At 33.3% G+C, this 14373-nt stretch overlaps 1 protein-coding gene across 1 annotated transcript; it reads right to left on the bottom strand.

Annotated features, from left to right (window-relative positions):
* Positions 1 to 2606: 2606 nt before the first annotated feature.
* Positions 2607 to 13543, bottom strand: LOC107008115 (importin beta-like SAD2 homolog). Its single transcript, XM_015207032.2, has 21 exons — positions 13243 to 13543; positions 12915 to 13087; positions 12653 to 12823; positions 12134 to 12244; positions 11955 to 12032; positions 11021 to 11217; positions 10872 to 10932; positions 10333 to 10407; positions 10009 to 10086; positions 9826 to 9888; positions 9659 to 9742; positions 9382 to 9536; positions 8007 to 8046; positions 7777 to 7920; positions 7564 to 7683; positions 7270 to 7485; positions 6627 to 6803; positions 5139 to 5823; positions 4576 to 4772; positions 3540 to 3675; positions 2607 to 2936 (listed from the first exon to the last, which is right to left on the bottom strand). The coding sequence occupies exons 1-21, from the start codon at positions 13541 to 13543 to the stop codon at positions 2782 to 2784; spliced, it is 3417 nt and encodes a 1138-aa protein (XP_015062518.2). The 3' UTR covers positions 2607 to 2781.
* Positions 13544 to 14373: the final 830 nt, after the last annotated feature.

Raw genomic sequence — 14373 nt, 5'->3', positions numbered from 1 at the left:
GTTTTTTCAATAAAGTTTTCATACAAACATATAATTTACTTGTACTTCAAATATTTGTTTAGTCCTATAAAAATGCAACTATCAAAGTTATTTCTCAAGAAAATAACAAAAAATATGATATGATTAATGATACTAAAATATCCAACAAAAAAATAAGGGAAAATGCACAAGTACCCCCTCAACCTATGCCCGAAATCTCAGAGACACACTTATACTATACTAAGGTCCTATTACCCCCTGAACTTATTTTATAAGTAATTTCTACCGTTTTTCGGCCTACGTGGTACTAGCTTGAAAGAAAAAGTCAACCAGCGTTGGGCCCACAAGATAGTACCACGTAAGCCGAAAAGGGGTAGAAAAGTATTAATAAAATAAGTTCAGGGGATAATAGGACCTTAGTACAGTATAAGTGTGTCTCTGAGATTTCAGACATAGGTTGAGGGGGTACTTGTGCATTATCCAAAATAATAATAATAAATCCTGTAAAAAAAATTACAAATTAATAAGTCATAACGAAATTGATCATAGTTTAAAATACTAAATCATGCTAAAATAAGTTTAGTAAGTATTAGTTACCTGACTAAATATTAAAAGACAATAAAAATAGATCATCTATTTTAATTGTCTAAATCTATGTAAAACTAAAAAATAAATATTCAATATTATTGTCATTCTTAGTGTTGAATTGATTTTCTTTTTGCATTGATATTAATTTGATTTTTGTTTAAACTTTATTACAATTACCAACATGTATGGACTATAATCTTTATTAGATCATTAAGAACTCTAACTTTCAAACATGAAATAAATATATTAAAAAATAAAAACTATGAAAAAGTATAAGAGATATTTAAAAATTAATCAAAATAAGTATTTTTACGTATAAAATAAAATTTTAAAATTATATATAATGTCGGGTTGGTTTGGTCTCGGTTGTTTTTTTTAGTTGAAGCCAAACCAACCTAAATATAGTCGGATTTTTTGTCCAATACCAAATCAAGTCAAACCAAATCACTAGTCGGTTTTTTTTCGATTTAACTCGGTCTAGGGTTTGGTTCTATTTTTTATTCGATTTTGTACACCCCTAGTCACACTAAAGGATTGAAGTAACGTTAAATGAATAAATAAGGTATATCATGATTTGAGAGAAAAAATAGTGAAATAGGAAGAAAAAAATAAAAAATAAAAAGAAGAGAAAAGGAACATGAAATAAGTAATGTAAAAAAAGGAACCAACAGAGGAGAAAAAGTGGAAATATATGGGAGAGAAATAACAAAAAATAATAATAAAGAAATAAATGAGAAACCTTTTGAATAGTGATAGATTTGTTAAATGAATGTCAAACAATAGTGATGCCTCTCTATCTTTGTTTGACTTTGAAAAAGAAGAAGATAGCTTTGAATATTGATAGGCTTGTGAAGTGGATATGACAAGATCTTAGACAATTATGTGTTGATTTGTTTTTCCTTTTATTTTAAATTTTAGTGATTAAAGTTGCAATGATATGTGTATTGTATTATGTTTTTCTTTCTTTCATTTTTTATTTTTTGTGTATCTTTATGGTGCTCTTAAGTATAACTTTTATACAAATTTAAAATTTAATTTGAACTCCGAGTAATTGAATTCTTTTACTCATATTTAAATTTTCATAGCTTTTTTTATATCGAAATATCGATATTATAATATTTTATTTCTTTATTCTCGTTGTAATATTTTTATTATATATAATTATGAAATTACAACTTTTACCATAACATAATTATGTGTCTTAAGGAGGAGATTAGTTTTTATTGAGTAATAAACATCAATACTTTACATTTAAATCAAAACATAACGGATTTGTTTCATTTCTTTCATTGTTAAAAAGTAATTATTAACAAACTTCAATTTAATGAAGTTGAATTACTACTACTTTGTAGACTGTATAGTACAATTCTTTTAGTGTGTGCACGCATGTGTGTGCGTGTGTGCATTTTGAATTATATTTTTTCTAGCATATATAATTTAATGATTGTAGTTAAAATTATATTTAAAATGTATTAAATATAAACGATATCTTTAAAAAAAGTTGAATTCAATATTATATATTGTTATGAATTCGATAGGTTGCTATTCCTGAACAAATGTAATACATCTAAATAGTACTAGAATATTTATGAATTCGATGGTTTATTATTCCTGGACAAATGCAATACATTTGAATAGTACTAGAATATCTGAAGTTAGCATATAATAATTAAAACATATTTGTATTAAAAATATTTTAATTATATATCCACCACATGCATTAAAACATACCTATAATATATTGAATTCAAATTTTATTATAATTGTTGTTCAACTTTTTTTTTCTTATTAACAATGTTAAAAATATATTATACATGAATTTCAAATTTTCAGATTAAATTATTTGTTACTATATTAAAACTGTGTTAGAAATGTATTATATATGCAATATACTATTTTTGATAAGAAAAGTAAGATTAATTGATCTGTATAAGATTAAAAGATGTGGTATGATATGGGGGATTCTTTCGCACTAAAATAGAACGACAGAGCGAATACGGTTTTCTTTCTCTTCCCATATTTGTCTTGTCTTTGTAGTATAAAAAGAACACACAAATCTACTAATTCGAACAAATGAACTTCCATCAGCACAACAAGAAGGCAAATAATACAACAATAAACAAAATAATCAGCCACCAACAGCACACTGGACAACTACAACAATCAGAGTTTTAAAAAATATAAGAATGCCAAGAGCAGCGTATGTATCACATTCTATATAGCTTGTTGGAAGTATAATTTACATTCAGGCAAGGCTTCCAAGAAACTCGAAAACAGTTCTGGTGGCAACTGTAGCCGTAAAAGCACTTGGTGATATCTTTGAATTACCAAAAGCACAGTGTTCTCCAGATCCACATCTTCCAAACAACCTGGAGTAATTCAATAAATATGAGGGGGGAAAGCAAAGCAATTCTTAGAAAATGAACATCAATATTGAAGATGTTTAAACACATAAAAGGCAATAAAAGAAGAGGCAAATATTCAAGTAAAATCAATTAGGATGTATTTATCCTAATTTAATTGTGATATCTGAGCTGAATGGATATAAACGATGCATGTGGCCATAAGCCAACTCCAACATGAGATTTAGGTATACTTTATTGATTGAAACTTAAGAGAAAAGACATCAGTGCTGAAGTAGAACTTGTTGTTTAAATGTAACAACCCACAGAAGATAGTGTCAACTTGACATCTTAGTCTGTTTGCTGTATTTAGGCAATTTAAGATTCCAAACTTTGACAGCAGATCATCTCATCCCAAGATAAAAACATTATGATTCCAAAGCAAGAAAAATCATGTTTTTGATTTTAATAAGTTAAAGAAATGAAAAGGTTTGAGTAATTTCTCCTTCAAAACAGCTAGAAGAGATTAATTTTCTAATGAACAGTTCAAGTAGGTAATATTTTTCCACCCTGCACATCAAATGTTCAAACGTCTGGAATTTTGAAAAAAGAGAGCATTGGCAGGCTTACCCAGTTCAATTTCTAGCTCTTGATCTTCCGTGTCTCCTTCTTCCACAATTGTTCCATTTTCCATTTCCGCGGCTGTCTTGGCATACCTCTCCAAGAACTCTAGTTCAGTTTCTTCTAGTTCATCATCTTCAGAGTCCTGGCATTGAATTAAGAACAATAACAGTCAGCACTCATTATTCCAAAGGTATTATAAAATGTACATTTACATGATGAATGTAGTCACTTTGCACGCAGGAGATTCGGGGTTTGTGTTCCACATCTCCATTTTTTATTTTTATTTTTTTGATGACAAGGGAAACCCGCAGCTGCTACCCTTTGGGTGCGCACAGGGTAAAACCCCCGCTCCTATGCAATAGCTCGCAAACCACATAGGAGAGGTAACCCGCACTAGGCAAACTTGGAATATATGATGAATGTATAGCATGTGCACTCTTCCCCTACCTTCCACCACAAGCATTTAATGAATGTATGACAGAGCCAACAAACAGAAACCATGAATAGTGATGCAAAAGACAACAATATGGCAGGCGTCATCGACAATTTCCTGTGATATTATATTTTTTCTTTTGAGAAAATTCCTGTAATTTTATATATAAACATTGACTATTTTAACTAGAGAAGGTGGTTATGAAAAAAGAAACAGGCTCTGATAATTATTGTTTCAAGTTGCAGTGTTCTTTTATGAAAAGAAAATGTGTTGCCATCAAGAAAGCTGGTGTGCAAAAATTTCAACTTACATGGAAGGACCACAATTAAGTTAAGAGCCATAATTTGCTAATGAGACAAAGCTCATGTCAGAAGGCTAAGGAATTATTGTGAACGCAAAGACTCATTAGTCACTATTATTTCAATAACCCAAAAATGGCGTATAATGTATGTTCTACAAATAGAACACACTTTGACCATGACGAAAAGTAGGTCGTACGAACATGATTAACATGTAAACAATGTCTACCTGACAGCAAAGAAAGTATATGGGTGGGGGAGGGGTAGCTAAAGATAATTAAACAAGACACAATTAGTTTAGTGACCTAACCTCATCATCATCATCATCTTCAGTTTCCTCATCACCAGAAACCTGATCTTCACTTTCTTCATCTTCCTCTTCCTCTTCTTCCAGTTCTTTAAACTTCAGAAATGCCTCCATCAGTGATGCAACGGAATCATGTAGCAATAAACTCCCTTCATTTTGCCGTCCTATCAGCTTGTCAAGAGATTGTGCCAGTGCCATCACTGATAAAATTATAATAGAAAAAAACAGACATAAGGAGACAGTGCTGATGAGATTCTTAGAGAGTTTTCTACACCCAAGAAGGGAAGAAAAACTGAATACTTAAAAGGCAAAGCAAGGAAACACAAAAGTTAACCACAAGGTATAATCAAAACTAGTGTTAGCTTGCAATCTATTAACAAGCATCGTATTTGTGGACAGATAAACAGATCTAGATAGACACAACGGCATTTCCAGAACAAACAAAAAGGACTAACGTAGAGCACATCACCAAAATATCCTTGCCCCATGAGAGAAAGTCAAGTGGAGAAGTTCCTAATTGCGCTAAAAATCTTAAGTAGTAGGGGAAAAAGAAATAGAATACTAACCTACCAACTTGATCTCAGCCACTGATGACAAACTATGGTCAAATCTGCTTGTTGAGATAATTGCCAAAGCGGATAGAAAGCTTGTAAAGCCTTCATGTTCAATGCCCTCTATAATCTTCTCTACAATATCAGGGAAACACAAATAACACGACGCTATTGCAAGCAACAAAGGATTCCATAGTGGGACAGACTGGTTTCGTATCTCTCTAAAACGAGAAAATGCTGCCTGACACAAGGAAATCACCAAAGATTGCTTGACACCTTCTCCTTCAGGTAAGTAACTGGGACTATGTAAAAGAATGTGGACACAAGAGGATGCCCTCCATACTGCAGATGGATATTGTGAGAAAGCTTCGGTAATGAATGCACCAATTCCTTCAAGGATGGATTTTTGGGGAACAGGTGGAGCAGGAGGCAACGGCAGCTTCCCCACAAGAAAGTTTTTCACAGCAAATTTCTTGTCAAGGCTAACTGCTTTCTTGATACAGTTAAAAGTTGATAAATCCTCCATCTCCTCCCATGCATGCCAGTCAGCTATGAGATATGACCAGACCAGCATCAGTTCTGCGACTTTTAGCTTCAAAAGATCGTCAGCTTGGGTAAGTCCTTGCAAAATGAAACCAAGCAATGTGGAGCAGTCATCAACACATGATGAAGGGGGCACTGAGAAGGCAACCTCGTGTTCCTGATAATTGGAAAATATATTTGAGAAGATAACAAGAGATTTGAGTATATCAAAAACAAAAGATATATTAAAATCCTCTTATCACTCTGTTATCCCAAGTTGAATCTATGAAACGGACACCTCTATCTTCTTGTTCTTTAGAGTAGATATTATATATAGGATGATCTGTACACTCTGGGATACAATACAAAGGCAATACAAATAGGAATGTTGACGGCGACCAGTTAAGTATCAGTTCAATTTAACTGGGGTTCTTGTTGGTGGAGGAACTGGATCAAAAAGAGAGACTCTAGCTGTAAGATATCTATTGGAACCATTGCCAAAATGGACATCTTATTCAAAGAGATAGATCTAAAGTATCTGGATTACTTTGTGTATGATCGAAGATCCAGTAGGTAGTCATTCCCTACTCAGAGAACCGTACGTGAGTCTTCCGCCTCATACAGCTCTGTCTGAGCTTCCATCAATATATGAAGAGCTTGCCTTATGCATGAGAAGCTAAAAGACTTGATCTAGTTAAGTTTGGTATGGAATTCATAACACAAAACAAACATCTATTGCAGTATAAACACTACAGTTAAGCAGCATCCACTACTAAGGTGATTGCATTTTCAATATAGAAAAATGAGCTTGAACAGGCTTCAAGCTTGATGTTACAGGCATAAAAAGGAAATATTTTACTGAAGTGCTACATATATTCATTGACACAAAAAGTAAATAATGGAATATATATGCATACACACTTGTGTTGTGACCTATCCATTTACTCTAAAATTAACTTTGATACATGGCTCAAGACTAACCATCAGTGGAGCAGATCTTAGCCACGCATGCTGTAGGAGATCTGAAAATGCTCTCATCATGGTGGTCTGACCAGAAAGCCACAATTGACTAGAATCATCCTGCTCATTTTCTTCCGATGCCGAGTTTTCCCAACACTGAGCTATCACTGCTAGTGTTGCAAAGCACTGTTCCACCATCTATCAGACGAAAGTCAGTAAGTTCAGATCTTAATATGCCTTCAATTAGACATGTGGATGAGTTCATTTTTTAAATTTTCATATTTAGGTGAAGAGCGAGGTTGATTCTACTCATCTAGAACATAAAAGGTGATTTAAGAATTTGTCTCAAGGGACCTCAGTTACAAGAAGGAATCGCATAGTTAAGACTTATTCCTATCAGAGTAATGACTCTAGAATCACTGACCATGTGACATGATATCAACAGGACTGAGAGAGACGAGGTTTCATTGAACTAAAGGGTGAGCAAACCAACTTATATAACCTCCATTTTAACTATAAACAATGAATAGTGAACAATATATCTCCATGAAATGTGCACAAAAGATGTTCTGATTTTCATGCCAGTTACCAAAATAATAATTAGAATCATCAAACGATTTGCTAAAGAATAAAATACTAGTATGTCAGATACATAAGAAAATACCTGAGGCCATGGCTCCAGATCTAAAGGCAAGTTCTTTGAAGTTTCTTTAACCAACAGACAAACAATATCTGGAATATGCGGTGAAAGTTTTTCAGTTGCAACCTCGACCATAGTACTTAGAAGCTGAAAGTAAATGGAGCTATCTTCTTCCTCATCCCTAATCCTATGACAAACCACTTGAAGAAGTGGTAACCACTCAGGTGGCATGTACTCATTCTGCAGTACCAAAAGGTCAAGCATTATTTAAACTATCATGCTTCAGGTCTATAATATAGGTTAGCCATACCCACTTACTTCAACGAGTTGGGCGATGGCAGCAGCAGCTGTCACCCGCACAGGATAACAAGAAACATCCCCCATATCTGACATTTGTAATGCTTTCACTAGTGAAGAATAAATATCAGCACTCATACCCTGTTGTGGAAAGAGAAAAAAAGGAACTTACTCCTAAAAAATGCCTAATAGCAAACAAGATGTTAAAAAGTATCATCAACACAATTATCTCACTTCGGAAAGACATGAAGCAAGCTCTCCTAGGACCCAATTTGCAGTGGCAATTAAATATGGTTGAGGACTTGGTGTTTCATACAGTGGTAGCACCCGATTCCTAACTAGAGTATCCGTAAATCCGGAACTCTGTTCTGTTAGAAACTGAGAATACAATGCCACATAAGTAATATAAGTATAGAATTTTTTAATTAAGAAAAAAAATATTCGAAATAATGATCTATTCTTACATCTAAAAGGCTGCTATAGGCCATCAGAACTCCGTAATATCTGTCAAAGTTTAGACAAGGAAATGAAAGTAAATCACGTATACAGGATGCAAGCATGATAAAGGAAGGTCAGGAAAAAGAAAAAAAAGGTCTGAATAAATGGACAAATAAAGTAGGATAATTTAGTTAACGGCATGACATTAGAATGAGCACTCTATGTCTTATGCAAACTTAGAGTTCAAGAAATTATAGAGTAATATAATGAATCTTAGAACTTTAAAGAACAAGTTTAGTGTAGGTTCATTGCACGTGTGTCCCACATCAATCGGTAAAACTAGATAGAACAAAATTATTTAAAATAGCAATTGACATTAAAGTAAACATTATCTTTTTCTAAACGATAAGAATTTCATATAGGAAGGTTAAAAAGTTATTTAACTAAACATGAACCTCTTTCTTTAATTTTTTTTAATTTATTTATTTATTTTGTTTACCATAATTTAAGTAAATATTTATGTAAGGTAACAGCATTGATTTTAAAGTCTTAAACTATAGGACATTAATATAGTTTCAAATTAGAGATTTAAGAAGCAAAACTTTGGTCAATTTTAAATTATTAATTATTTAGGAGTTCTTACCTATTACAAATAAGTAAAGATTTAATAGTTTTTCTTTTAATTAATTTCAAAGTCCTAAATATTGGATGATAATTTATCGACAATTATTTGAGAAAAATAATAAATGAAAATTTTGTATATTGGGAGAGATGATTAGACTCCCACAACACTACTTCATATAATCGAGGACATGACTCTAGATAGGAAGGAGGGGAGGTCGCATATTAGGGTAGAAGGTTAATAGGGGTGGAGTGTTGTCGTAATGTGCGTAGGTTTAGGCTTGTTTAGTATCTGCCGTAAAACTAGTCTTTCCCTTGTAGTTCTTGTCATATGTTGTTTAATGTGTTTTGATTATCACATTATTTTGTTGTTTTTATTGTTTCTTTCATGTAGACTTTACACTGATCTTATTATTAAACCGTTGTGCTTTCTTCATTGTTTTCTTCTTTTTACTTGGGCTGGATGCAATAGAGCCGAGGGTCTTTTGGAAACAACTTTTCTACCTCCACGAGGTAGTTGTAAAGCCTGCGTATACTCAACCCTTCCTAGACTCCACTTACTTACTGGGATTGCACTGGTATGTTGTTGTTATAGAGTCTTTTAATGAAGTGTAAAAGTTCGATCAAACCTTCATGCTTTTTAAGTAATACAAATAAATAGCACCAACCATAATCCTATTGAATTTTAGATAGTGGAGAACTTTCTGTGAAGTACAGTGATATATGACCATAAATTACAAAGTTAAAGGAGTTGATATCATAATTTTGTTTTTAACTCACTCATTTACTGTGTTTTCGCCATTATCAGTGGGAACAGGAAATTTTGACAAGAATGGAAGCACCAACAACTCCCCCATCGAGCTGTAACCTTTTCTTTTGTTCTTTTCTCCTTTCTTACGCTTTGATGAAGCTGTAGAAGTCTTGACTGGCAGTCCCTAGAAGCCCAAGAATAAATCACAGATAACTATATGAATTTTAATAGAAGAAGCTAGAGCAATATAAAAATTTTTTTTTTGAAAAATGAAGCTAGAGCAATATAAATTAATCGAAAACTAACCTTAGATATTGAAATAACACCAAGCAAGTTTAAAGCACTTTTCCTTGCTGTAAACAAGTCATCTCTCAATCCAGAAATTTCTTCCTGCAGTATCATAAAGATCAGACAATATCCTGCGAATATTTAGAGTATACAACTTGTAAGGAGGATGAAAGATTCGAACATACAAGGTCAGACGGAAGATTTTTCCTTATGTATTCATCCGGATCTTCTTCCCACTCTATTGTGTCCTACTTAGCAGGCATTTAAGCCTTTAATCAGAACTTCACAAGGGTATGTCACAACAAAAGAAAGAAACTCATGAACATAGGCAAAGAGCTCTCTGGAAGCAAATTCGTGGAATAGCTTACCTTCTCATTCTTCACAAGAGCTGGGAAGATTGCAGAATTAAGCAAGGAAGAAAAGTGAGGTGAAACCAGTCGCCATCCCTGTTTCAGATGATGAGGATAATATACTTTAGCTTGGAGACTTGACCAGTAGCAGGCACTAACCATAAAAGTCCTTCCCGATAGAGGAGAAACCAAGGAATTAACAGAAATGCCTAAAAAGAGAAAGAAGCTAGGAAGGCGAAAGAACAATCATGAAAATATACAAAACACTGCCTGCTCAAGCTACAAAAAAATAGTCAAGCAAAAGAGAAACTTTTGACCATGAAGACAACTGAACAAACTTACCGGACCTGTCTCTAAAACACGAGAAATAACATCAAAGGCTAACGACACAGTCCTTTCTGACAGCGGATCTAGTTTCTGCAAAGAAAGAGTAAGTAGATGAAGAGAGAAGATAAAAATAAGAACGATCACAGGAAGAAAGAGAATATAGTGTGTGGGAAAAGCACTTATGAGAAACAACATAAAAGTTCATGAGACATTCTTGACAGAGCAGATGTTGAGACAAAAGAATAGTGGATGAAGAGAGAAGATAAAAATAAAAATTATCATAGGAAGAAAGACGATTATAGTGTGTGGGAAAAGCACTGATGAGAAACAACATAAAGTTCATGAGACATTCTTGACAGAACAGATATTTAGACAAAGCATAGATTCTTACTTATATGACACAACTTTAGTGTAGTTAAAGAAAGGAGAATCCGACGGCAGCATGCTGAACAAAAGTGTCTATTTACTAGGCATTCTAGTGAAATAAGGTTATGGAACACCTGATATGAAAGTTCACATTTATAGAACTACCAAGTAATACTCCTAAGACTTACATTTATGATTGTGCTATGCTTGGCAATTTCTGAAACGCATTTCACCATGTCAGGCATCAGTCTGTCATTTTAAGATGAGAAGAATTTGAGGAAAAACCAGGATATCTGTATTTTCATTGTGGAGCAAAAAATGCATTTTGACAGCATACTTGTCAGCAAACTTCCGGTGCCGGGAGACTAAAGCACAGAAAATCAGCAGACTTCGCTTTGCAGTCTTCATCAGCAGAGAATACCCATCTTTGCAAGTCAAGCCACCATCAAAACTTAAAGAATTCAGGATTCGTATCAGATCTTGACAAATAGAAGGAAGCAGAGGAGCCAAGGCAGACGGCATGTGAGATTTCACCTATAAAATTGATAGACATTAGATTGTACTACTGCTCAAAGAAGGTCCAAAACAGAAACCTAATAAGAGGAAGAAAGATGCTTCCGGATAAATATTTCTAGGACACATAAAAGGACACATTAGTGCAAGAATTCCTCCTAGTAATTTGAATAGTCTTGAAAAGAAGAAAATAGTGCACTGATAGCTGATCTGACAATCAGATCACTTTAATGGTGTATGTTCTAAACTGTTGCTTCCTTTTTCAAGAAAAGGTCAAATAAAGGAAATGAGACTGTTCCTTGGCAAACCAAGTAACCAATGTTTCGAATGAAAGAAGATCTATTGTCCTGGCATAGACTAACATCCATGCTCATCCTTCACCGTTTTGGACTAGCAAAAGATCTTGTGTGCATAGAGCTATATCAAAATACACTAAGTTACAAGTTTTCAAGATCACATGCAAAACATTGTAAACAAATTATTTTAACTCGTTTACTGGTGCCTCATTCCCATTTTCAGCGGAACTGCTTTTACACGTATAACCAGCTTCCTCTCCTCGATATGCTTGATAACTGTATCAAGCAATTTCCTCCTATCATTTTTGTTATTTTCTATATCCCGAAAGTTTTTAGGATCTGATACATCCAATATGCTGTCTGCTAACTTCTTAACAGAAAAAAATTGAAACAGAACCTAGAGCTCAAATGATAGTTGACATTTCATGGATCAAACATCATGTGTTGTAAATTTATCCTCACCGCAAAATAGATGCACTTGCATATCATGAGAAGGATAGTTTCTGTCTGCACTTCTGATGTATGTTGGGTATCTGATACCTGTTTCACAACGATGAATTAGCACTTCCATATACTCTAAAGTTAACATGTTTTATATGGAAATACCTAGGAGGAAAAGAAATGTAGAAACTTATGTGGACCTTTTCGGTGCAGAGGTGAAATACAGCAAGTAAGGGTACAAGGATCTCTCTTGAAATAAGTTCTAGCTGTGGTGGAACTGGCTCCTTCACAAGTTTTGGATTCAAAAAGTACTGCCACAAAGACATAAGATGAGATCAATACAAGAACCTAAGCAGGTAGATTTTTACAACAGATTTGAAATAAATGAGGAATTTGGTTTAGTTAGTTATTCTGTCCAAAATAATTTTGGTTTTAACCAAATTATAGAATGCTGTTGGTCCATCTTCATATGGATCAACCCGAAGCCTTTTTGATCACCCCCCAAGTGCTTAAGCTTATTTTCAAACAATTAGCAAGCTAGGGGAGGCATTTTTCAGGACACCATGACAATCAGCAAGGTTCTAACATACAAAATACAATTCAACAAAATAAGAAACATAAGTGCATGAGATTGAAGTCATTTGAGTAAATAGATATCAACAGAGGGAAAGTCATCTATATAGGTGGAATCAGAATATAGCTGACACAAATTTAAATACCTGGAAGGGTCTAATCAGTGAGTGAAGAATGGTTAAAGCGTTGATGGTTTTCCATTCAGAATTCGGATTCTTATCAATCAGATCACTGCGCTGAATGACCGACCTTAGCTCAGGCACAAGCTCAGGCCAAGCATCCTTTTTCACAAACTCAACTGCAATAATTGAGCGAAACTGAAAACAAATAGGAGAAAAGAAAATTAAAAAAGACGACCTCATTAATTACACACGCTAACGAAGAAAAAGTTATGCCCAAAACGCTTACAGCTTCAACTAATATCTTAAGAGTCATAGGTTCTGCTTGAAGCAAAGCGCGCACAAATGCATCTCTAAACTCTTTGGTGATTCCTGAGTTTGTATCTATAGAATCAACATTTCTTCTAGTGAAGTTCTTGAGATATGTGGCTGCAGCTACTTTCTGACCTCCGTTCTCACCTTCTATGGAAATGAAGATCCAATATAAAGTGTAGCACAGAAATTAATTTTACAGAATGCAAAAGCATAATCAGGTAAATACTCCTTCAATTCGACAGTTGAATTATCATAATGAATCTAAAATACTCGAAAACAGCGAAATCTGAACTGCAGAATACCTATGGCGATAGAGAGCAGAGTGAAGGGAAATTCTGGGAGAGTAGAGAGGTGATCCAGAGCATCAGTGGCGGCATTGATGACGGCATCGTTGGGGCTCAGAGTTTGATTGAGGAGCTGAGCAATTTGATGAATTTCCATAACGTATAAGTGGTGGCGCTGCGGCAGAACCCTAGCAAAGACTGCAGCTACAAACACACAACAAGTTGGCAAAGAGTTGTAAAAAGAAACAAATAATTGGCTAAAACAGTTAAAAGCGCGGGAAAATTGATATTCGCGCCGTCCATTTTTTGTCATCGCCATATAAATGGCGTTATTTTTTCTATTTATTAACTTTGAAAATATTGAATTGAATAATTTATTTATGTTTCTTGGTTAATATAGTTAATTAAATTAAATTATTAATATATTCATTTATTGAAGACTTACTTTAAAAATACTTTTTCGATTCCTTTTCATATGACAATTTTTTTAAAATTTCACTTGTATTAAAAAAACTAAGTAAATTTACAATTATACTGTTATTTAACGTTTTTTAAGTCAACTTTCAATTAATGATAAATAAGGAGTATTTTTTATTTTTAATTTATTTGTTGAAATTTCTTTTCAAAATCTTATAAAATAATGAAATGGTGAGAGTGACTAATCAATGCATCAAGTAATTATAATGAACAATAATTATTTATTTAGGTTGGTCAAATATTTATTTGAAGACTAATTAATCATCAAGATTATAATAAGAAGAATATTGTAATTTATACATTAATTTTATAAAATGACAAATATTATGAACTAACTATTTATATTAAATAACTAAGGATAACCATAAAACGGGAACTGAGGCAACAATAATCATTAACTTACATAATTTTTTAAGGGACATAAAATCTAAAATAGTGATATATAGATAGAAACGTAAGCAGTAATAAATAATTTCAAATATATGTTTTGCAAGAGGATGAGTGATCCTAATTATGGCGGTAATGTAATACCTGCATCTATATTAACACGCCATAAATTGGTGTGAAATTGGGAGATTAAGGATATAAAAGACTAATTATGCTAAGTAATATTATTTATATATAGTCCTTCTATACATTCGTTGCAAGTATATTCCGAGTAACATCATATCT

The sequence above is a fragment of the Solanum pennellii genome, chromosome 1, assembly GCF_001406875.1.
Source record: "Solanum pennellii chromosome 1, SPENNV200".
Classification (NCBI taxonomy): Eukaryota; Viridiplantae; Streptophyta; class Magnoliopsida; order Solanales; family Solanaceae; genus Solanum; species Solanum pennellii.
Note: the sequence above shows the minus strand (reverse complement) of the source record. Positions and strands in the feature narration are given on the sequence as shown.

What these genes read in the sequence shown, in the direction of transcription:
- LOC107008115 (XM_015207032.2), bottom strand. Translation starts at nt 13,543, where the DNA reads ATGGCGATGACAAAAAATGGACGGCGCGAATATCAATTTTCCCGCGCT. An exon ending in TTAAGATATTAGTTGAAGCT is followed by an intron (nt 12,824 to 12,914) that starts GTAAGCGTTTTG and finishes ATTTGTTTTCAG; the next exon opens with TTTCGCTCAATTATTGCAGT. An exon ending in CTCTTGTGAAGAATGAGAAG is followed by an intron (nt 9,889 to 10,008) that starts GTAAGCTATTCC and finishes CCTGCTAAGTAG; the next exon opens with GACACAATAGAGTGGGAAGA.